At 43.4% G+C, this 23,590-nt stretch overlaps 1 protein-coding gene across 2 annotated transcripts in view; it reads right to left on the minus strand.

Moving 5' to 3' along the window:
- Positions 1–7,104: 7,104 nt before the first annotated feature.
- The window catches only part of LOC134343593 (sperm mitochondrial-associated cysteine-rich protein-like), a 40,017-nt gene continuing 23,531 nt past the window's right edge, over positions 7,105–23,590 (minus strand). The window contains exons 2-4 of one of the 2 annotated variants that reach the window (XM_063042351.1): positions 16,875–16,954; positions 12,995–13,184; positions 7,105–9,333 (exon numbers count right to left, since the gene is read on the minus strand). In XM_063042351.1, the coding sequence (XP_062898421.1) occupies positions 9,329–9,333; positions 12,995–13,184; positions 16,875–16,954 (275 nt within the window). In that variant the 3' untranslated portion in view covers positions 7,105–9,328. Of the gene's footprint in view, positions 9,334–12,599; positions 13,185–16,874; positions 16,955–23,590 lie in introns of both variants that reach the window. The other variant, XM_063042349.1, reaches the window with a different exon arrangement.

Below are 23,590 nucleotides of genomic sequence, written 5' to 3' on the forward strand. Positions count from 1 at the left end.
CCTGTCTGACTACTGTTGGGGGGGGACAGCATACCTGGGGGAAGCAACAATGGCCGTGCCTCCGTCTCAGAGTCCGGCCCTGTAGCTAAGAAGGTTAGGGAAAGGCAGAGGAGGGAAGTAGTAATAGGGGACTTGATAGTTAGGGGGTCAGATAGATGATTCTGTGGACGCAGTCCGGAGACCCGGATGGTATAAACTGTCGTTTGCTTCCCTGATACCAGGGTCCAGGATGTTTCTGATCGCGTGCAAGAGATCCTGAAGTGGGAGGGAGAGGAGCCAGAGGTTCCTATGTAATTATACTATTTCTCTATAATTCAATCCCTCAGTCCTGTCAACATCTTTACAGCCTTTCCAGTTTAATAACATCTTTCCTATAGCAGAGTGACCAAAAATGAACACAATATTTCAGGTGTCCTCACTTCCATCCTGTCCAATTCCACCATGACTTCTCAACTTTCATGCTCATTGGCCTGAATTCTGAAGGTCAATGTGTCAAAAGCCTACCTTACCACCATGTCAACCTGCAACTCCACGGTCAGAGAAGCATGTATTGTGCCCCAGGATCTCTCGGTTCTACAACACTCAGAGAATCATAGAAAACTACAGCACAGAAACAGGTCCTTTGGCTCATCTAGTCCATGTTCAAGTCAAGTCAAGTCAAGTCACTTTTTACTGTCATTTCAACCATAACTGCTGGTACAGAACATAGTAAAAATGAGACAATGTTTTCCAGGACCATGGTGCTACATGAAACTATACAAAAACTACACTGAACTATGTAAGAAAAAACACAAAAACTACACTAGACTACAGACCTATCCAGGACTGTATAAAATGCACAAAACAGGGCAGGCACTGCAATAAATAATAATAAATAATAAACAAGACAGTAGGCACAGTAGAGGGCAGTAGGTTGGTGTCAAGCCAGGATCTGGGTATTGAGGAGTCTGATGGCTTGGGGGAAGAAACTGTTACATAGTCTGCTCGTGAGAGCCCGAATGCTTTGGTGCCTTTTTCTAGGTGGCAGGAGGGAGAAGAGTTTATATGAGGGGTGTGTGGGGTCCTTCATAATGCTGTTTGCTTTGCGGATGCAGCGTATGGTGTAAATATCTGTGATGGCGGGAAGAGAGACCCTGATGTTCTTTTCAGCTGACCTCACTATCCGCTGCAGGGTTTTGTGATTCGAGATGGTGCAATTTCCAGACCAGGCCATGATGCAGCTGCTCAGGATGCTCTCAATATATCCTCTGTAGAATGTGGTGAGGATGGGGGGGTGGTGTGGGAGATGGACTTTTCTCAGCCTTCGCAGAAAGTACAGACACTGCTGGGCATTTTTTTGCTATGGAGCTGGTGTTGAGGGACCAGGTGAGATTCTCCACCAGGTGAACACCAAGAAATTTGGTGCTCTTAACGATCTCTACGGAGGAGTCGTCGATGTTCAGCGGAGAGTGGTCGCTCCGTGTCCTCCTGAAATCAACAACCATCTCTTCTGTTTTGTTCACATTCAGAGACAGGTTGTTGGCTCTGCACCAGTCCACTAGCCATTGCACCTCCTCTCTGTATGCTGACTCATCATTCTTGCTGATGAGACCCACCACAGTCGTGTTATCGGCGAACTTGATGATGTGGTTCGAGCTGTGTGTTGCAGCACAGTCGTGGGTCAGCAGAGTGAACAACAGTGCACTGAACACACAGCCCTGGGGGGCCCCGTGCTCAGTGTGCTGCTGTTGGAGATGCTGCTCCCGATCCAGGCTGACTGAGGTCTCCCAGTCAGGAAGTCTAGGATCCAGTTGCAGAGGGAGGTGTTCAGGCCCAGTAGGCTCAGCTTTCCAATCAGTTTCTGAGGAATGATTGTGTTGAATGCTGAACTGAAGTCACTGAACAGCATTCGAACGTACGTGTCTTTTTTGTCCAGGTGGGTTAAGGCCAGGTGGAGGGTGCTAGCAATGGCATCATCCATTGAACGGTTGGGATGGTACGCGAACTGCAGGGGGTCCAGTGAGGGGGGCAGCAGGGACTTGGTGTGCCTCATGACAAGCCTCTCGAAACACTTCATGATGATGGATGTGAGTGCGACGGGACAGTAGTCATTGAGGCAGGACACTGAAGACTTCTTCGGCACGGGGACGACGGTAGCGGCCTTGATGCACGTAGGAACGACAGCGCTGCTAAGGAAGATGTTGAAGATGTCAGTGAGAATATCTACTAGCTGGTCTGCACATCCTCTAAGCACTCTGCCAGGAATATTGTCTGGTTCAGCAGCCTTCCGTGGGTTGACCCTGCACAGGGTTCTCCCACATCGGCCACGGTAAGACATAGCACCTGGTCATTTGGAGGAGGGATGGTCTTCCTCGCCGCCACGTCATTATCCACCTCAAACCGAGCGTAGAAGTTGTTCAGCACATCTGGGAGGGAGGCATCACCTGCACAGTCAGGTGTTGTCCTGTAGTTGGTGATATCTTGAATGCCCTTCCACATGTACCGCGTGTCTCCGCTGTCCTGGAAGTGGCTGTGGATTCGCTGGGCATGTGCACGCTTTGCCTCGCTGATGGCCCAGGACAATTGGGCCCTCGCTATTGTTAGGGCTGCCTTGTCATCTGCTCTGAATTTGGAGTCATGGGTCCTCAGCAGCGCACGCACCTCTGCAGTTATCCATGGCTTCTGGTTAGAGCGTGTAGTGATGGTCTTGGCCACAGTGATGTCATCAATGTTATACTATTATTCTGTCTAGTCCCATCGAATTGCACTCAAATCACAGTCCATATTCCTCCCATCCATGTATCTATCCAAATTTCTCTTAAATGTTGAAATTGAACCCACATCCATCACTTCTGCTGGCAGCTCATTCCACACTCTCACCACCCTCCCCCTCATGTTCCTCATTCCCCTTAAGCATTCCCTCAGAGTCCTGCCATTCACTGAGAAAACTTTATCTGGATTTGACTTTCCAAAATGCACATGTAATGTGGGGTAATAGTTTGATTGGTGGTGGTGGATGACAGGGGTTGGCTGCTTAGGGACTTGATAAATTTCTTTTCGTTTGGATGCTTTGAATGTCACAGTGGCACAGGAGACAGAGCTGCTGCTTTGCATCAAATTTAACCTGGGTACAAACCCACTAGAGTTGTCTCTTACTAGCTTTTCTTTCAGTCAGTCCTGACCAAGGGTCTTGGCCAGAAATGATGACTGTACCTCTTCCTAGAGATGCTGCCTGGCCTGCTGCATTCACCAGCAATTTTTATGTGTGTTGCTTGAAATTCCAGCGTCTGCAGATTTTCTCGTGTTAGAGTTGTCCGTCTGGATTTTGCATTCTTTCCTTATGATTATGTGAATTTCCTCTGGGTACTCCATCCTCCATCCATCCCAAAGAGATGCAGATTGATAGGCAATTTTTGGTAGTGAATTATGCCTTGTCTGCAGGAGAATGGTAGAACCAGGGGAGGTTGATGGGAAAATAGGGTTAATAGTTTACATTAGATAGTGTAGCTACCATTAGTTCAATGAACTATCTGGTCTCCTTTTATAAGGAGATATAGATTCCTGTGAAGTTAGTAAGTTCAAACAACAGGAATTCTGCAGATGCTGGAAATTCAAGCAACACACATCAAAGTTGCTGGTACCCAGGCAGCATCTCTAGGAAGAGGTACAGTCGACGTTTCAGGCCGAGACCCTTCATCAGGACTAACTGAAGGAAGAGTTAGTAAGAGATTTGAAAGTGGGGGGGGGGAGGGGGAGATCCAAAATGATAGGGGAAGACAGGAGGGGGAGGGATGGAGCCAAGAGCTGGACAGGTGATTGGCAAAGGGGATATGAGAGGATCATGGGACAGGAGGCCCGGGGAGAAAGAAAGTGGGGGGGAACCCAGAGGATGGGCAAGGGGTATAGTCAGAGGGACAGAGGGAGAAAAAGGAGAGTGAGAGAAAGAATATATGTATAAAAATAAATAATGGATGGGGTATGGGGGGAGGTGGGGCATTAGTGGAAGTTAGAGAAGTCGATGTTCATGCCATCAGGTTGGAAGCTACCCAGACGGAATATAAGGTGTTGTTCCTCCAACCTGAGTGTGGCTTCATCTTGACAGTAGAGGAAGCCGTGGATAGACATGTCAGAATGGGAATGGGATGTGGAATTTAAATGTGTGACCACTGGGAGATCCTGCTTCCTCTGGCGGACAGAGCGTAGGTGTTCAGCAAAGCAGCCTCCCAATCTGCGTCAGGTCTCGCCAATATATAGAAGGCCACTTCGGGAGCACCGGACGCAGTATATCACCCCGGCCGACTCACAGGTGAAGTGTCGCCTCACCTGGAAGGGCCGTCTGGGGCCCTGAATGGTGGTAAGGGTGTAAGTGTAAGGGCATGTGTAGCACTTGTTCCGCTTACAAGGATAAGTGCCAGGAGGGAGATCAGTGGGGAGGGATGGGGGGGACGAATGGACAAGGGAGTCGCGTAGGGAGTGATCCCTGTGGAAAGCAGAGAGAGGGGGGAGGGAAAGATGTGCTTAGTGGTGGGATCCCTTTGGAGGTGGCGGAAATTATGGAGAATAATATGTTGGACCTGGAGGCTGGTGGGGTGGTAGGTGAGGACCAGGGGAACCCTATTCCTAGTGGGGTGGCGGGAGGATGGAGTGAGAGCAGTTGTGCATGAAATGGGGGAGATGCGTTTGAGAGCAGAGTTGATGGTGGAGGAAGGGAAGCCCCTTTCTTTAAAAAAGGAGGACATCTCCCTCGTCCTGGAATGAAAAGCCTCATCCTGAGAGCAGATGCGGTGGAGATGGAGGAATTGCGAGAAGGGGATGCCATTTTTGTAAGAGACAGGGTGAGAAGAGGAATAGTCCAGATAGCTGTGAGAGTCCGTAGGCTTATAGTAGACATCAGTGGATAAGCTGTCTCCAGAGATAGAGACAGAAAGATCTAGAAAGGGGAGGGAGGTGTCGGAAATGGACCAGGTAAACTTGAGGGCAGGGTGAAAGTTGGAGGCAAAGTTAATAAAGTCAATGAGTTCTGCATGCGTGCAGGAAGCAGCGCCAATGCAGTTGTCGATGTAGCGAAGGAAAAGTGGGGGACAGATATCAGAATAGGCATGGAACATAGATTGTTCCACAAAGCCAACAAAAAGGCAGGCATAGCTAGGACCCAAACGGGTGCTCATAGCTACACCTTTAGTTTGGAGGAAGTGGGAGGAGCCAAAAGAGAAATTATTAAGAGTAAGGACTAATTCTGCTAGACGGAGCAGAGTGGTGGTAGAGGGGTAGAGTTAGTAAGCTTGCAGTTTTGTGTTTCTGTGGCTCACTCACTATAATGATTGGTTAACACTAGAATTGTGGCGCCATCTACAGGTGCAATACCTTTAGCAGATTCAGCAGTGTTGGTTTCTTAAAGTTTGGGTGGATAATCAAGAAAGTACTGGCTATCTGCTCACTAAGGTAGTGATGAAGCTTTCTCGATTCTGTGTCTCCAGTCTTATTTAAATTGAGCAGTGAGCTGGTGAGTGCCATAAAGCGACCTTGAATCAATGTCAGCTTAAATTGAGTCAGTAGTATTATAAACTGTGATGTCAGAGAGCCATGCAGCAGGGGAAGCTGTTAAAGAACTTTTGTCCTGTGCAGATTCAGTGTGAGGCCCACATTCTCATTTCTTTAATTGCGACGCAGTAGTGCAGTGAGTGGAGTCACTGCCCGCAGCACTAGAGATTTGCATTTAATCCCAACTTCGGATGCTGTCTGTCTGGAGCTTTCCTCTCTGTGACTGCATGGGCTTCCTCTGGATGGTCTTTCCTCCCATGTACCAAAGAATATGCAGGCCAGTAGGCTAATTAACCACTGTGAATTGTCCTTGGTGCGTAGGTGAGTGGAGGAATCTGAGAGGAGATGGTGCTAATGTGTAGAGAAATTGAAAAAAAAGGATTAATAATGTATTAATGTAAATGAATAGTTGATAGTCAGCAATGACTTGGTGTGAACATGTATCTGCTTCCTTGTTGCATCTGCCTCAAATGTCTGCAGTTCTCACAAGGACCACGTGCGTTATCTCCGAGGCCACAAATGCAGAGCAGAAGTACAGTATGTCATCTTTTACCCTAGGAAACTACCTAACAGGAATTATTTGTGATGGGTGGAATTTATGACAGCTTTTTATAGGATCTGGAAGACCGCTATTGCTCCAATGTGGTTCACAAAAAAATCCAACACCTGTTTGCAGCCTCTTCAATTCTATTGTCCCTTTGGGCAATTTGGAAACTATTTAAAACATATGATTCTGATCTTAACATTGAAAGTGATCTATTGACTGAAGTAAACTAAGCTTCAGAGACTCAGCAGAAAATCCCATTTTAAAATTCTGTGGGCCACGTCAATGGCTTTAATTTGCAGTTTAAAAGCTAACAAAAATCTTACTGCACTAGTTGAAAAGGTTCCTACAATACTGACCTGAAGCCAGTATCAAATTGAGATGTAACCACACGTGTCAGTTGTAGTGGTTCAGGTAAACAGGAAGATTTGCAAAAACAAATTCCAATAGAACTTTGAAGTCTGTCAACAAGAACTAAGATAGAAATTCTTCATTTGGAGATAAACTGCTTCTATTGCTTTTACACATCTTAAACATTTGTATCTTTAAAGTATAATGAGGACAATTGTAAAAGCTGCATGCTAGAGGTTTTTAAAAATACTATTTTGTACTTCTCTCATTTGAAGGAAGGTGAGAAGAAGCTCTTGTTGAAGCAAGATGAGGAAGATATTGCCAGACGTACCAACAACATAAAATGTCCCTGCTAAACAGGTTCCTAAACTCAGAACCTTCATTTGTGGATCAATGCCCACAGGCTTTGTTCTAGGATGAAGTTACACCATCTGTTTGGGAGCACCTGTAACATTCATCTGCTGGTCCAGGAAGCCTTGGAAACTGGAGGTGACAGGAGGGAGATGGGAGGGAGAGGCATAGTAAGGGAGGTAGAGAAAGCAATGTTGCTCAAGGAAAGAAAAAAATCATGACCCAAAGAAATCAGAAGACTGAGCTTGTTACAAAGAATGGAAAGATAATAGAGATGGATGGAATATCATCATAAATATTTTAGAAACACTGCCCATTAATAAAAATATACACCAAATCTTTACCTTTTTTTAATACAGAATCACTCAATACAATATAGCACATTTATGGTCACATTAAATGACTTTAAACTACAATTAGCCCAAATCTTACACAATCAGATGTTAATAAAAGGTTATCTATTAACAAACAGAGCTTAACGTAATCCTCCCCATTACAAAGTAACATTGGGCTATGAATTGACCATTCTAAAGTATCCAATTGATCCTTCAATTTATTCCCACAATCTCTCCCCATAAAATGCAATAATTCTTTTACTGAATATTCATAAGATAAATTTTAAAACTAATAATTGTTACTGTAATTTATTTTATCATTGTTTAGCTGAGTTCCTGTGATTAAAACACTTCCTCTGTACTCTTACTTATCCCCAAAACTTCCTTATCACACTAATTTGAGAGGCCTATAGACTAAAACTATGTTAATAAATCGTTTATATCATTTGCATATTTCAGTGAATATGGTTCAGCATTCCAACTTTGCTTATACATTTTTCCCCCAGAAGTTCAATATACTGAGATTTTTAAAATCATAGAATAAATGTTCTTTAAGGTGATAGTTTTAAATATTACCAATTGAAGTGTGCAATATATTTTTCTTTTCATAACAGACATCCAAGGCTATCACTCCCTACCCAGTGTAATGATGGAATATTTTGCTTAGAAGAAATTTTACCATTAAATATTTCAATTATTATTTACTTTAACCAATATTTGCTGAGGAATTCTAAGATCCCACAAGATGCTCTAAATGGGAATGGTGGCTGATTTGATCATTGGATCCCCACTGAATCTTCGTTTGTTCTTGGGTCAAAAGGCCTTGTGCTTAGCTGACCAGGCATTGCACATTCTGAGGTTTAAAAATAACACATCTCCTGCTTCTGTATTTCCAGACTGGTTGAACATAGCTCTGCTTTCATCAGGAAATGGGGTAAGTAGTGCTGGGAGAAATATGTATATATTTGGGATCCGAACATCACTGGCTATCCTTATTTATTGACTATCCTTAATTCCCTTGAGATGGTGACTGTGAGTTGCATTCTTAAGCAATGCAGTTCTTTTGCTGAACATACTCCACATTACTGTTGAAAAGAGTGTTTCCGGATTTTGGATCCCACAGCCATGTAAAAATGGTGATATCCCCCAAGTCAGCATGGTATAATACTGGAAGGGAATCTTATGCATTTTTATGGTCATATATACCTAATTTTCTGTCATGATGTAGGTTATACATTTGGGAGGTGCGAGTAAATACAGAGCATTTTTAATTTGTTTCGTTGACACTGAATTGTGCACAGACTGTGTAGAAATTACACAGATGATGGGTGCCAAGCACCAGGCTATTTTGCTCTGGATGGTTTCAAGCTTTGTGAGAGTTGTTGGTGCTGCATTCATCCAGACAAGTGGAGAATTTTCTATGCCACTCCTGACTTTGCCTTATTGATGACGGAAAGGGCTTGGGATGTCAGGAGAGGAGTCACACATCACAGGATACCCAGCTTCTGACCTGTTCTTGTAATCATAGGATTTACGTTGCTGTTCCAGTTGAATGTCTGGTCCATGAAGAACCCACCGAATATTTTTGATGGGTACTCAGTGATGGTAGTGCTACTGAATGTCAAGGACAGAGGGTCAGACTATCATTTATTGGAACCAGTCATCACCTGGGACTTCTGAATTTTGCTTGCTTGCTGTACATCAGGCCATGCTATACAGGTATTAAAGACTCAGTGGTATCTTTATAGATTATTTCTTTTATAATAATTTATGCTCTACAATTTAAAGATACATGTTTCACAGCTTGTGTGACACAACAAAATAATACCATCACTAATCCTGCATATTCAAGATTAACATTCTTATCATAGTATCCTTTAGGTACAATTTGAAGAAAATACTGCATTTTAAAACTGTGATGTTGTAGATTCTCCATTACTGCAAGATACCTGCTGCTCTAGTCATGGTATATCTGGCTGGTCTATTTGCGTGAAGATCACCGGAAATTCCCAAGTTATTAATAGAGAGAGACCCGGTCATGATAACGCTATTGAACATCAAGGGTAGGTGGTGAGATAGTTAAAAGTGAAGGCTGTGATATATTGTAATAGCATGTAACATTCTTCGTAGGGTCACTGTATATTTACATGGTATGGCTAATTCCATTTTCATCTACTTGTGTATGATTGTACTGCCTCCTCTGGTTACAATGGTTACAGGCAGTTGATTACCCTGAAATATGATAGAAATATAGATTAATATCGTAGATTGTGATAACAATGTACAAGAAATCACAAGTTAATATTTACCCACATATAATGGACAAGAAATCATAAGTTAATATTTATCCATATAATATCTTTTGGTTCAAGAATTTTTCTCAGCCAACAGAACGAGATGTCAACCTCTCAAATGGCAAATGAGAAGTGTCAGGGACTTCTGCTGTGTATTGGGACTTCAATTACAATTCTCAGACTTACAAGTTCTATCACTGAATCAACTAAGGCACTTTAAGCTAGGCGTCTTTATTGCCCATCCAATCATAGCTCCCCTGTGCAGAAGTACACAGATCTTTCCACGGATTTCTCCTGGGTATTCTTTTCTTATCCGCCTACATCTTGGCCTTGTGACATCACCTGCAGATAGGCTGTCAGATTCCACCAGTGCAGTGATGAACACTGAACACTTGCTTTGGATTCTCCTGTAATTTCAGCACTGACACAGTTAAGCTGTTCACAAATTATGCTCCTGACTTATCACTCGTTTCCAATACTGAAAGACTGCAGTTCAGCCCTCATTCAAAAACTTGCTACCCTTATGTGTGACTATTCCATCACCAATGCTGGCCAGTCTTTCAACTTCCAACATCTGATTCTCAGCACATTTAAAATTTTAGCTTCCAAACTAAGTCACTAATTACTGACTATACAGTCTTCTGCTCCACTAATGACCTACTTATTGTGACAGTGAAGGAAGCCATTTGGTTCATGCTGGCTCCTGACTGAGCAATACCATTAAACACTTTCCTGGATAGCCCTAAAACTTATTCTCTCTCACATTTCCATCAAATTTCCTTCAATTCGTTTGCCACTTGCCTGGGACAAACACCTGGTAATATAGTCAGAGCAGAAGTCAAAGACCACATTCTAAATTTCATGATGACCGGCATACTTTTCATCTCTGTAACTAAAGCCACACAATCATTAATCCAGGCCCTCACCCAATCATGAGCTCTTTAATTCTCAGATTCCGGCTTCCACAACTTCTCAGTTCACAACATTGTTGACCTTGCGCTCCAGAACAAGGAATTGCACAATTGGAGGAATTACATCTCCATTATGACCATTTTCAAAATATACTATTTGATTCAATTTCTATCTCCACAACACTATTTTCTGTATTGAAGGTCATTTATATTAAAGGAATATGCTATAAATTCAAGTTTGCTGATGACACCACTGTTGTAGGCCAAAGATGGTGACGAATCAGCATATAGAGAGGAGATTGAAAATCTGGCTACATGGTGCCATAACAACAACCTCTTACTCAATGTCATTATTGACTTTAGGAGGAGGAAACCAGAGGTCCATGAACCTTTACTTCACTTTATTGTCACCAAACAATTGATACCAGAGCGCACAATCATCACAGCTATATTTGATTCTGCGATTTGTGCTCCCCGGAGTACAAATCGATAGTAAATATTAAAAATTAAAATTATAAATCATAAATAGAAAACAGAAAAGGGAAAATAAGATAGTGCAAAAAAAAAACGAGAGGCAGGTCTGAATGTTTGGAGGGTACGGCCCAGATCCAGGTCAGGATCCATTCAGCAGTCTTATCACAGTTGGAAGGAAGCTGTTCCCAAATCTGGCCGTACGAGTCTTCAAGCTCCTGAGCCTTCTCCTGAAGGGAAGAGGGATGAAAAGAGTGTTGGCTGGGTGGGTTGTGTCCTTGATTATCCTGGCAGCACTGCTCTGACAGCGTGCGGTGTAAAGTGAGTCCAAGGACGGAAGATTGGTTTGTGTGATGTACTGGGCTGTGTTCACGATCTTCTGCAGCTTCTTCCGGTCTTGGACAGGACAACTTCCATACCAGGTTGTGATGCACCCTAGAAGAATGCTTTCTACAGTGCATCTATAAAAATTAGTGAGGATTTTAGGGGACAGGTCAAATTTCTTTAGCTTTCTCAGGAAGTAAAGGCGCTGGTGGGCCTTCTTGGCAGTGGACTCTGCTTGGTTGGACCAAGTCAGGTCATTTGTGATATTGACCCCAAGGAACTTAAAGCTTTTGACCTGTTCCACTTGTGCACCACCGATGTAAATGGGGTCGTGCGGTCCGCTACTCCTTCTGAAGTCAACAACCAATTCCTTCGTCTTGCTGACGTTGAGGGATAGGTTATTGTCTCCTCACCATGCCACCAGGTTCTTAATTTCCTCTCTGTACTCAAACTCATCATTACCCGAGATACAGCCAACAATTGTGGTGTCATCAGCAAACTTATATATTGAGTTTGATGGAAACTTGGCTACACAATCATGGGTGTACAGTGAGTACAGCAGGGGGCTGAGTACACAGCCTTGTGGGGCACCCGTGCTCAGAGTGATTGTAGAGGAGAGCTTGTCCCCTATTTTTACAGCCTGGGTCCTGTCTGTGAGGAAGTTGAAGATCCAGCTGCAAATCTGAGTACTAAGGCCCAGGTTCCGGAGCTTAGGAATTAGAGGATCCTCAGATTGTCCTCAGAGGATCAGAGGTTGAGAGGGTGAGCAACTTTAATTTCCTTGGCTTTATCATTTTGGAGAATCTGTCCTAGGCCCTGCATGCATGGGCAATTACGAAGAAAGCACAGTAGTGCCTCTACTTCCTTAGGAGTTTGCAAAGATTCGGCGTGACATCTGAAACCTTGACAAACTTCTAATTGATGTGTAGTGGAGAGTATATCAACTGGCTGCATCAGAGCCTGCTATGGAAACAGCAATGCCCTTGAATGGCAAATCCTACAGAGTAGCGAATATGCCCAGCCTGTTACAGGTAAAACCCTCCCCACCACTGAGCACATCCACATGTAGTGTTGTTGCAGGAAAGCAGCAGCTATTGTCAGGGGCCCTCACCCTAATAATTTATTATGACGGTATTCTTTCGTTTTGTATTTGCACAGTTTGCATCTTTTGTGCACTGTTTGAACACCCAAGGGTGCAGCCTTTCATTGATTCTATTATGCATTTATTGAGTATGCCCATAAGAAAATGAATCTCAGGGATCTATATGGTGACATATGTAATTTGATAATATATTTACTTGGAACTTTTAAATACTAAAGGAAGACATTAAGGGTCTTTTCATGAGTTAGAAACCAAATTTAGTCCTCATGAATGTGAACATGGACAAGTAAAAGTTTATTAACTTCAAAAAAAACTGATCAATTCCTTTTGAACAGAGGAATCAAATTAGGAAATACCTGTTGAATAATGCAAGGTATCAAAAAGAAATATAGCTACCTTATATTTTGGTTTTGGTTTGGTTGCATGCTCTATAACTTTAGTCAAGACAGCAGATGCAATTTCTTTGGTTAGGCTTTTTGAAGGTTGTTGGGTACTGGCTGGGTAACAATTGGCAATATTACTCACTGTTACACCACTGCCAGATTGCACCATTAATGTTGAGGAAAGCTGTCGGTTGGCCTTATATGGTGTTAAAGGACTTTGCTGGGTGACCATGTATGATGACATAACGGACTGCTGGTTAACACAGGGAGGCAGAATTGGAGGAGGAGCTGCAACATTTTGGATGGTACAGGCCATTGATCGAGCGGGAGGAAGTCTCTGGCAGTTACCATACTGGGGAGAGACACAAGGAAGCTGAAATGTGTTTGGATATGGCAGATATGGCGTACGTGGCACGCATGATGGCCCTTGTGGCACCCATGATGGTCCTTGTGGCATGCATGATGGCCCTTGTGGCATGCATGATGGCCCTTGTGGCATGCATGATGGCCCTTGTGGGTATGGTGGGTAGTTGGTCTGATATCCAAGAGCAGCATTCATTCCATCACACTGGGGTTTAGTGGGATAAGGGGGAGCAGCCTGAAAAATAAATCAGAGTGATCAACAATTTTTAATTATTGTAATCTGAGTCATTGAGAGATACAACACAGAAAAAGACCCCTCAGCCACCATGTTCGCACTGACCACAAAACAACCATGTTGTAAAACAGTTTTTAATGCCTGAACTAATTTTATTCTCCCCACATTCTCATTAACCAAACCACCACCCTCAACCTCTCACCTATACACTAGGGCTAATTTATCGTCCATCACCATTTCACCCACATGCTTTTGGGGTTTGGAAGAACACTGGAGAACTTAGGGAGAACAAGCAAGATTCATATACCATGCTTGAACTGAGATGGTGGAGAGGTGAAACAACAGCTCTACTAGTCATGCCACTGTGTCACTCTTGCTACTTGCTGTGTAAAGTTAGTTTTGCACTGCATGGAAACAAAATTAGCTTCAAGACTAAGTTAAGAACAGTGCAGCATTTAATGAATGAATCTCAGAGTCGGAGCACTGTAGCACAGAAACAGGGCCTCTGGCCATCCAGCACAAGCCAATCTGTTGTTTCCCCTAGTTCCACTAATCTGCACACGTCAAACTTCTTTTAAATGCTCTGGAAAAGCCCAAAATTCAGGGGTAAAGTAAATATGGCATTTTATACAAGCCAACTGTTATTCCATCACAGGCCCATCTTACTACTGCATTTCTTTTGCAGCCCCACTGAATGAGCAGATTGTGGATTGAAAACTGGAGGAGGATCACGTAGGGAGTCAGTGAAGGAATAGAGCTATCTAGTACAACTATCGCTCCTCTGCAGAAACACAAGGTTAAAGTTGACTTTAAAAAAAAGGTTCCAAAGCTATAAAGTTTTGAAAATAAAGCTCAAAAGCCTAAATTGATTCCAATGGTTGTTCAATATCGAAATCAGTTTAGGCTTTTGAACTTAAATTCTTTAGCGCTCTAAACCAGGTATAAAACAGAAAGGCCGAAATTTACCTTCCAATTTTATCAAAATAATTAAACCAACTGCATCAAAGATTTAAAATTTTGCCTGTGCCAAGGCCAAGAGAAAATAGAGAACAGGGCAGTCAATTGGAATGGCATTAGGTCACTAGCAGCTTGCAGATGTCTTGCACAATAAGGAAAAACCTCAGTTACTCAGACCACATCTCTGTTATGCTAATCCCAGTATACAGACTGCTCGTCAGGTGCTCAAGATCAGTTCAGAAGCGGGTGAAAACCTGGCCAGCAGGAGCCATCTTTGCTCTTGAAGACTGCTTTGAGCACACTGACTGGCACATGTTCAGGGAGGCTGCAACCGATGGCGACTCTACCAACTTAGGGGAGTACATGGCATCAGTGACTAGCTACATCAGCAAGTGCATCAATGACATCACTGTGGCCAAGACCATCACTACACACGCTAACCAGAAGCCATGGATGACCGCGGAGGTGCGTGCGCTGCTGAGGACCCGTGACTCCAAATTCAGAGCAGGGGACAAGGCAGCCCTAACAACAGCGAGGGCCAAACTGTCCCGGGCCATCAGAGAGGCAAAGCGTGCACACGCCCAGCGAATCCACAGTCACTTCCAGGACAGCGGCGACACGCGGTACATGTGGAAGGGTATTCAAGATATCACCAACTACAGGACAACACCTGACTGTGCAGGTGATGCCTCCCTCCCAGATGTGCTGAACAACTTCTACGCTCGGTTTGAGGTGGATAATGACGTGGCGGCGAGGAAGACCATCCCTCCTCCAAATGACCAGGTGCTATGTCTTACCGTGGCCGATGTGAGGAGAACCCTGTGCAGGATCAACCCACGGAAGGCTGCTGAACCAGACAATATTCCTGGCAGAGTGTTTAGAGGATGTGCAGACCAACTAGCAGAGATTCTCACTGACACCTTCAACATCTCCCTGAGCAGCGCCGTCGTTCCTATGTGCTTCAAGGCAACCACCATCATCCCCGTGCCAAAGAAGTCTTCAGTGTCCTGCCTCAACAACTACTGTCCCGTCGCACTCACATCCACCATCATGAAGTGTTTCGAGAGGCTCGGCATGAGGCACATAAAGACCCTGCTGCCCCCCTCACTGGATCCCCTGCAGTTCGTGTACAGTCCCAACTATTCAAAAGACGATGCCATTGCCATCACCCTCCACCTGGCCTTAACCCACCTGGACAAAAAGACACGTACATTCGAATGCTGTTCATAGAATTCAGTTCAGCATTCAACACAATCATTCCTCAGAAACTGATTGGAAAGCTGAGCCTACTGAGCCTGAACACCTCCCTCTGCAACTGGATCCTAGACTTCCTGACTGGGAGACCTCAGTCAGTCCGGATCGGGAGCAGCATCTCCAACAGCATCACACTGAGCATGGGGGCCCCCCCAGGGCTGTGGGCTCAGTCCACTGTTGTTCACTCTGCTGACCCACGTCTGTGCTGCAACACACAGCTCGAACCACATCATTAAGTTCTCTGATGACACGACCGTTGTGGGTCTCATCAGCAAGAATGATGAGTCAGCATACAGAGAGGAGGTGCAGCGGCTAACGGATTGGTGCAGAGCCAACAACCTGTCTCTGAATGTGAACAAAACAAAAGAGATGGTTGTTGACTTCAGGAGGACATGGAGTGACCACTCTCCACTGAACATCGATGACTCCTCCATAGAGATCGTTAAGAGCACCAAATTTCTTGGTATTCACCTGGCGGAGAATCTCACCTGGTCCCTCAGCACCAGCTCCATAGCAAAGAAAGCCCAGCAGCGTCTCAACTTTCTGCAAAGGCTGAGAAAAGTCATTCTCCTACCCCCCCCCCCCCCCATCCTCACCACATTCTACAGAGGTTGTATTGAGAGCATCCTGAGCAACTGCATCACTGCCTGGTTCAGAAATTACACCTTCTCGGATCGCAAGACCCTGCAGCGGATAGTGAGGTCAGCTGAGAAGATGGTTACATGGGGAGAATGAAAATAGGTCTGGGAGAAAGATGTTTGAAAGTTGTTGCAGACTCAGTGGGCCAGAGGATCAATTAATGCCCCATGACTCCACAATCGAAGATTTTAGAATGTTTTTGAATGACTTCCAATAGTCACAAGGATGACAAGTGGAACTATTAAAATATTTATTGGAGTTTCTGTAATATATAAAATAATCACTAATCTGGATGCTCATTATTGAAATGTTGCTCACAGTCATTGCCCTGACTAAATTAACTCTGCTTTGATTGTCTATGTGCATTTGCCAGATGTCTACTAAATTAATGTTATACACAGAATTGATACAACAATGTTTAATCTACAAATGTTCTGCATGTGTGACTATATCAGGGAAGGGTCTGGAGGAACCTAGAACCCAAAATTCATAATTGATGCTGTTTCGCCTTAACTTTGTGCTTATATCACTTTGCTTCAAACAAAAATAAAATATTTTGAATACTTCGTAAAAAAATTTGTGATTCTAAATTAAAACATAAAATCAAAAGAATTAATCACACTATATTTTGAATTAAATGTGAAATGTCTTTTTTGTTTTTTTTAAAAATGAGATTGAGTAAAAATAATATCTACTATTTTGTCTTTAAGATTGCAACACGTTTTAATTTGTATCTTGCATTGAATAGGGAGATTTTTCCCCCAATAAACATACTAAATTTTCAATCAAGGCTAAAACCTTATCCAAAAACAGACTAGAGATAAATCTTTAACAAAGTACCTCACAGTAAGGTGGTGGGTTCAGACCATACTGGGGAGCAGAGTTCCCAAAACATCCAGTGCTTGTTGTAGCATGAACACCTAAACAGCAGAACCAAAATGTAAATACATTTTAACATTACCTCTATAATACTGCTGCAATATCCAGCCAAGTTTTAGATGGCTAATGAGATCCATATGGAAGGCACATTATTTTCCTGCAGGGGTGGGTCAGGCAGTGGCTAATAGATAGGCACTTTGTTATGTGGTGTATTCCTACTGCTTCTTACACAGGTCTTCATTGTACTCCTGATGCATGGCCTCAAGATTCCCAATACCGTACTGTATGCTGCTTTTCAATTTTGTCAGAGATTCCAATTGAACTAGTGGAATTGTTGCATTTCTTTAAGCAGCAAAGAACACAATTGAATCTCTCTTCTTCCACATACATTACATTTTGGAAAAGAAGTTCTGCTTCAGAAGTCTGACATTAGACATGTGAACAACAAAGTTGTCCACTGTAGCTGGCCAAAGATAACCAGGATCTCAATGCTAGGGATGTGAACCTGGGAGAGGACACTGAAAGAGGATTGAAGATTTTGTAGCGATAATGTGGGTGGTAATTTTCCAGTGCCCAGATGCCTGCTTGTGGCTAGTCCAGGTCTCTGAAAGGGACTTGGCTAAAGCATTTATAATAACATATTTACTTATATGCCTTTTGCATTTTTCAATCAAAACTTTTTCAACTTGGAGTGGCGTCTGCCATTATAACGATCCTGAAGATATTGTCAGAGTAGAGGTGGGGCTATCATAACATGTTAATTCAATGAGGGTACACAAATGAACTGGAATGCTAACAGCCAAGTCTGACAGACCTCCTGGGATTGGTCAAGGTGTCTTCTTTTCCCACTATATTAAAGCCTAGAAGTTGGATCAGAAAGAATCTCATTTCACTTCATATTACGAGCATCATTTTACGACACTATCAGAGAAACTAGAAATGTTTTTAGAGTGAGCAGCATCCTCTGATGCAGAGTTTACAGATCACTTGGAGGCTTAACACTGAAGGGAAATCATCTTGGTTGTCCTGAGCCTATAGAATATAAGAATTTAACCTTTATTATTATGTGTTTTTGCTGTACCAGTAATAATCTCACATTTCAACTATGCACTCAGCGAAACTACAAGGATTCATTACATAGAAACATAGAAACATAGAAAATAGGTGCAGGAGTAGGCCATTCAACCCTTCGAGCCTGCACCGCCATTTATTATGATCATGGCTGATCATCCAACTCAGAACCCCGCCCCAGCCTTCCCTCCATACCCCCTGACCCCTGTAGCCACAAGGGCCATATCTAACTCCCTCTTAAACATAGCCAATGAACTGGCCTCAACAGTTTGCTGTGGCAGAGAATTCCACAGATTCACCACTCTCTGTGTGAAGAAGTTTTTCCTAATCTCGGTCCTAAAAGGCTTCCCCTCTATCCTCAAACTGTGACCCCTCGTTCTGGACTTCCCCAACATCGGGAACAATCTTCCTGCATCTAGCCTGTCCAATCCCTTTAGGATCTTATACGTTTCAATCAGATCCCCACTCAATCTTCTAAATTCCAACGAGTACAAGCCTAGTTCATCCAGTCTTTCTTCATATGAAAGTCCTGCCATCCCAGGAATCAATCTAGTGAACCTTCTTTGTACTCCCTCTATGGCAAAGATGTCTTTCCTCAGATTAGGGGACCAAAACTGCACACAATACTCCAGGTGTGGTCTCACCAAGGCCTTGTACAACTGCAGTAGTACCTCCCTGCTCCTGTACTCGAATCCTCTCGCTATAAATGCCAGCATACCATTCGCTTTTTTCACCGCCTGCTGTACCTGCATGCCCACTTTCAATGACTGCTGTATAATGACACCCAGGTCTCGTTGCACCTCCCCTTTTCCTAATCGGCCACCATTCAGATAATAATCTGTTTTCCTATTTTTGCCACCAAAGTGGATAACTTCACATTTATCCACATTAAATTGCATCTGCCATGAGTTTGCCCACTCACCCAACCTATCCAAGTCACCCTGCATCCTCTTAGCATCCTCCTCACTGCTAACACTGCCGCCAAGCTTCGTGTCATCCGCAAACTTGGAGATGCTGCATTTAATTCCCTCATCTAAGTCATTAATATATATTGTAAACAACTGGGGTCCCAGCACTGAGCCTTGCGGTACCCCACTAGTCACCGCCTGCCATTCTGAAAAGGTCCCGTTTATTCCCACTCTTTGCTTCCTGTCTGCTAACCAATTCTCCAGCCACACCAATACCTTACCCCCAATACCGTGTGCTTTAAGTTTGCACACTAATCTCCTATGTGGGACCTTGTCAAAAGCCTTTTGAAAATCCAAATATACCACATCCACTGGTTCTCCCCTATCCACTCTACTAGTTACATCCTCAAAAAATTCTATGAGATTCGTCAGACATGATTTTCCTTTCACAAATCCATGCTGACTTTGTCCAATCATTTCACCGCTTTCCAAATGTGCTGTTATCACATCCTTGATAACTGACTCCAGCAGTTTCCCCACCACCGACATGAGGCTAACCGGTCTATAATTCCCCGGTTTCTCTCTCCCTCCTTTTTTAAAAATTGGGGTTACATTAGCCACCCTCCAATCCTCAGGAACTAGTCCAGAATCTAACGAGTTTTGAAAAATTATCACTAATGCATCCACTATTTCTTGGGCTACTTCCTTAAGCACTCTAGGATGCAGACCATCTGGCCCTGGGGATTTATCTGCCTTCAATCCCTTCAATTTACCTAACACCACTTCCCTACTAACATGTATTTCACTCAGTTCCTCCATCTCACTGGACCCTCTGTCCCTTACTATTTCTGGAAGATTATTTATGTCCTCCTTAGTGAAGACAGAACCAAAGTAATTATTCAGTTGGTCTGCCATGTCCTTGCTCCCCATAATCAATTCACCTGTTTCTGTCTGCAGGGGACCTACATTTGTCTTTACCAGTCTTTTCCTTTTTACATATCTATAAAAGCTTTTACAGTCCGTTTTTATGTTCTCTGCCAGTTTTCTCTCATAATCTTTTTTCCCCTTCCTAATTAAGCCCTTTGTCCTCCTCTGCTGAACTCTGAATTCCTCCCAGTCCTCAGGTGAGCCACTTTCTCTGGCTAATTTGTATGCTACTTCTTTGGAATTGATACTATCCCTAATTTCTCTTGTCAGCCACGGGTGCACTACCTTCCTTGATTTATTCTTTTGCCAAACTGGGATGAACAATTGTTGTAGTTCATCCATGCAACCTATAAATGCTTGCCATTGCATATCCACCGTCAATCCTTTAAGTGTCATTTGCCAGTCTATATTAGCTAATTCACGTCTCATACCTTCAAAGTTCCCCTTCTTTAAGTTCAGAACCTTTGTTTCTGAATTAACTATGTCACTCTCCATATTAATGAAGAATTCCACCATATTATGGTCACTCTTACCCAAGGGGCCTCTCACGACAAGATCGCTAATTAACCCTTCCTCATTGCTCAAAACCCAGTCCAGAATAGCCTGCTCTCTAGTTGGTTCCTCGACATGTTGGTTCAAAAAACCATCCCGCATACATTCCAAGAAATCCTCTTCCTCAGCACCTTTACCAATTTGGTTCACCCAGTCTACATGTAGATTGAAGTCACCCATTATAACTGCTGTTCCTTTATTGCACACATTTCTAATTTCCTGTTTAATACCATCTCCGACCTCACTACTACTGTTAGGTGGCCTGTACACAACTCCCACCAGCGTCTTCTGCCCCTTAGTGTTACGCAGCTCTACCCATATCGATTCCACATCTTCCCGGCTTATGTCCTTCCTTTCTATTGCGTTAATCTCTTCTTTAACCAGCAACGCCACCCCACCTCCCCTTCCTTCATGTCTATCCCTCCTGAATATTGAATATCCCTCAATGTATGACGGATCTCATCGGTGTAGAGGAGACCACATTGTTTAAAGGGAATTCTTCACACTTATCCTTCACCAGTTAAGAGATTTTATTGTGGTTCTGATAATTGCAACTGGTATAGAATGCTTTATAGCTAGGAATTGAATTTCACCTATTTTAGTTTTTCCCAAAACATGTACCACAGCCAAATTGGAGCCTTCACTAAACATTCAGAAATTGCTTTAAAAAAAGTCCATTTAAAATAATGTGTGTACAGATTACACCCAGAATATGTCAAAATAGTACCTATATAGTTCCCCAGGCAGGACTGCTTCAGCTTAGTGCTTCTGCCCGCCCTTGGCCACACAGCGTTCACCGAGAGGGATCAGCCCTTAAATACACACTCTCTAGGACAGCTGGACAGCAACACCACAATGGCTGCTACAACAGAGCGAGACAGCTTCCAGATGTACTAAAGAAATACAAAAGTTCTAATAATTGAAATGCAAGGTAGGATAGAAGTCTTATTTGCTGGGAAGCAGTGAGGCTGAATGACTCGAAGATGTGCCAGGACTACAAATGGAGAAGCGTGGCAGGGAGTGTTTGGAGTGAACATCACCAAGAGGAAGAATCCCTGCAGCATGGAGAAACACTGCAAGAAATATTATAATCTCACAAGATGGTTCGAAGACTATAAGTACTGTTCTCTTACACAGACATAAACTAACATGCAGTCTCAAAACCTAGAAATAGTGGGAATAAGAGGTGGATACAGTAGGCTCTTTTAAGAGACTCTTAAGATAGGTACATGGAGCTTAGAAAAATAGTGGGTTATGGGGTAGGACAATTCTAGCCAGTTTCTAGAGTAGATTACATGGTCGGCACAACATTGTGGGCTGAAGGGCCTGTAATGTGTTGTAGATTTCTATGTTTATTACAAATCTGCACCCTCATGCAAACTGCCACCTCCCATGTCAACACAAACCTCACTCCAATTTACATGCCCCACCCCACACTCTCCAAGGTCGAATTATAAAAATCTCTGAAGACAAACTGTCAACTGACATATTTTATAAACCTACTGATTCCCATGGTTATCCTGACTATACCTTTTCTCACTATCTCCTGTAAAAATGCTATTCCTTTTTCCTCAGTTCCTTCACCTCTGCCACATTGGTTCACAAGATGCAGCTTTCCATTCCAGGACATCAAAGGTGTCCTCCTTCAAAGAATGGTGTTTCTCTTCCTCCATTATTGGTGCTGCCCGCACCTGCATCTCCTCCATCTGCAGAACATCTGCACTCAACCCATCTTCCTGCCACCTTAACAGTGATAGAATTTCTCTTATCCTTACCTATGACCCATGAGCCTCTACATCCAAGGTATCATCCTCCACAATCTCCACCATCTCCAAAGGGATCCTACCACTAAACATATCTTTACTTCCTCTCCCACATACACCTTCCCACCGCATTCTACAAGGATCTCTCCCTCCGCAACCCCGTTGTCCATTCGTCCTTCCTCATGAATCTCCCTCCTGGCACTTTTCCCTGCAAGTGGCCCAAGTGCTACACCTGCTCATTCAACTCCTCCCCCACCTCCATTCAGGGCCTCAAATAATCCTTCCAGGTGAGACAACTCTTCACATGTGAAGCTGTTGGGGTTGCCTATTGTGTCTTGTGCTTCCAATGTGGTCTCCTCTACACCGATGAGATCCGTCATACATTGGGGGACTGCTTTGTCGAGCACCATTGCTCCATCCATCAAAAGCAGAACTTCCCTGTGACCAAGCATTTAATTTGGATTCTCATTCTCATTTCAACGTGTCAGTCCATGGCCTCCTCTTCTCCCAAGACAAGGCCAACCTCAGTGTGGAGGAGCAACACCTTATATTCCATCTGGGTAGTCTCCAACCTGGTGATTTCCAGCATCTGCAGTGTATAATTCTTAAATATGACTTTCTCATATTTAAGAATTATACACAGTTTACTTAATATCCTTCTTCACCCCTCATTCATGCTCGAGGAAATGGAGAAAAGCCACTCAGGAGAGGGAGGTTATTATGAATTTAGCAACTCACCATTATTACAATCACTTAAATGAACCTTAGTCAGAGTCTCACGAGGAAGTTCTCGTACGTGAACTTTACTGGCTTGAGCTCTCTCTCTCTACCCTCTGTATGCCAATATGATCAACATGTTGTGACATGCATTACTCTCAACACCGATGGCTCTAAGGTTGGCCAGTATCAATTGACGCCGAGCAGCTGTCTAAAGCCTCAAGATCTCTACCAATGTTTAGATCAGCAGAGTGAAGCTGATACAAAGAAAGTTTATTTTGTGCCGAAGCCATAGTCATTTAACAAAGGTGCCAAGGAAGGAAATAGATTTTGTTCAAGCAATTTACACTATATTCAATACAGGTGGAATTGTATTGCAGGACAAGAAAGAATTTGTGCCTCACCTGTGCTCTCTCAGATGATTAGTGGTGTAGTATGTTGTTATAAGAATTGCAGAGTGCAGTCTCACCTGGTTTTCCTTGAGGTATCATATTTTACATGACCCATATGATTCACAAGAAGTCCCTTATATCCCATGTAACCAGTACCTGCTTCCTCCATTAAGATGATTAAGAAACAGGAGCAGGAGTGGCCTTAACTTATCTGACATTCAATAAGCCACAGCAGATCTGATTTTTGCTTTAGTCCATTTTACTGCCTGATCCATAAATCTATCTCTTGACCAAATGATCATCCTAGAATATGCTGTTATGTTTATTTTGTCATGGCATGTCAGTTA

This window comes from Mobula hypostoma, chromosome 3, assembly GCF_963921235.1.
Source record: "Mobula hypostoma chromosome 3, sMobHyp1.1, whole genome shotgun sequence".
Taxonomy (NCBI): Eukaryota; Metazoa; Chordata; class Chondrichthyes; order Myliobatiformes; family Myliobatidae; genus Mobula; species Mobula hypostoma.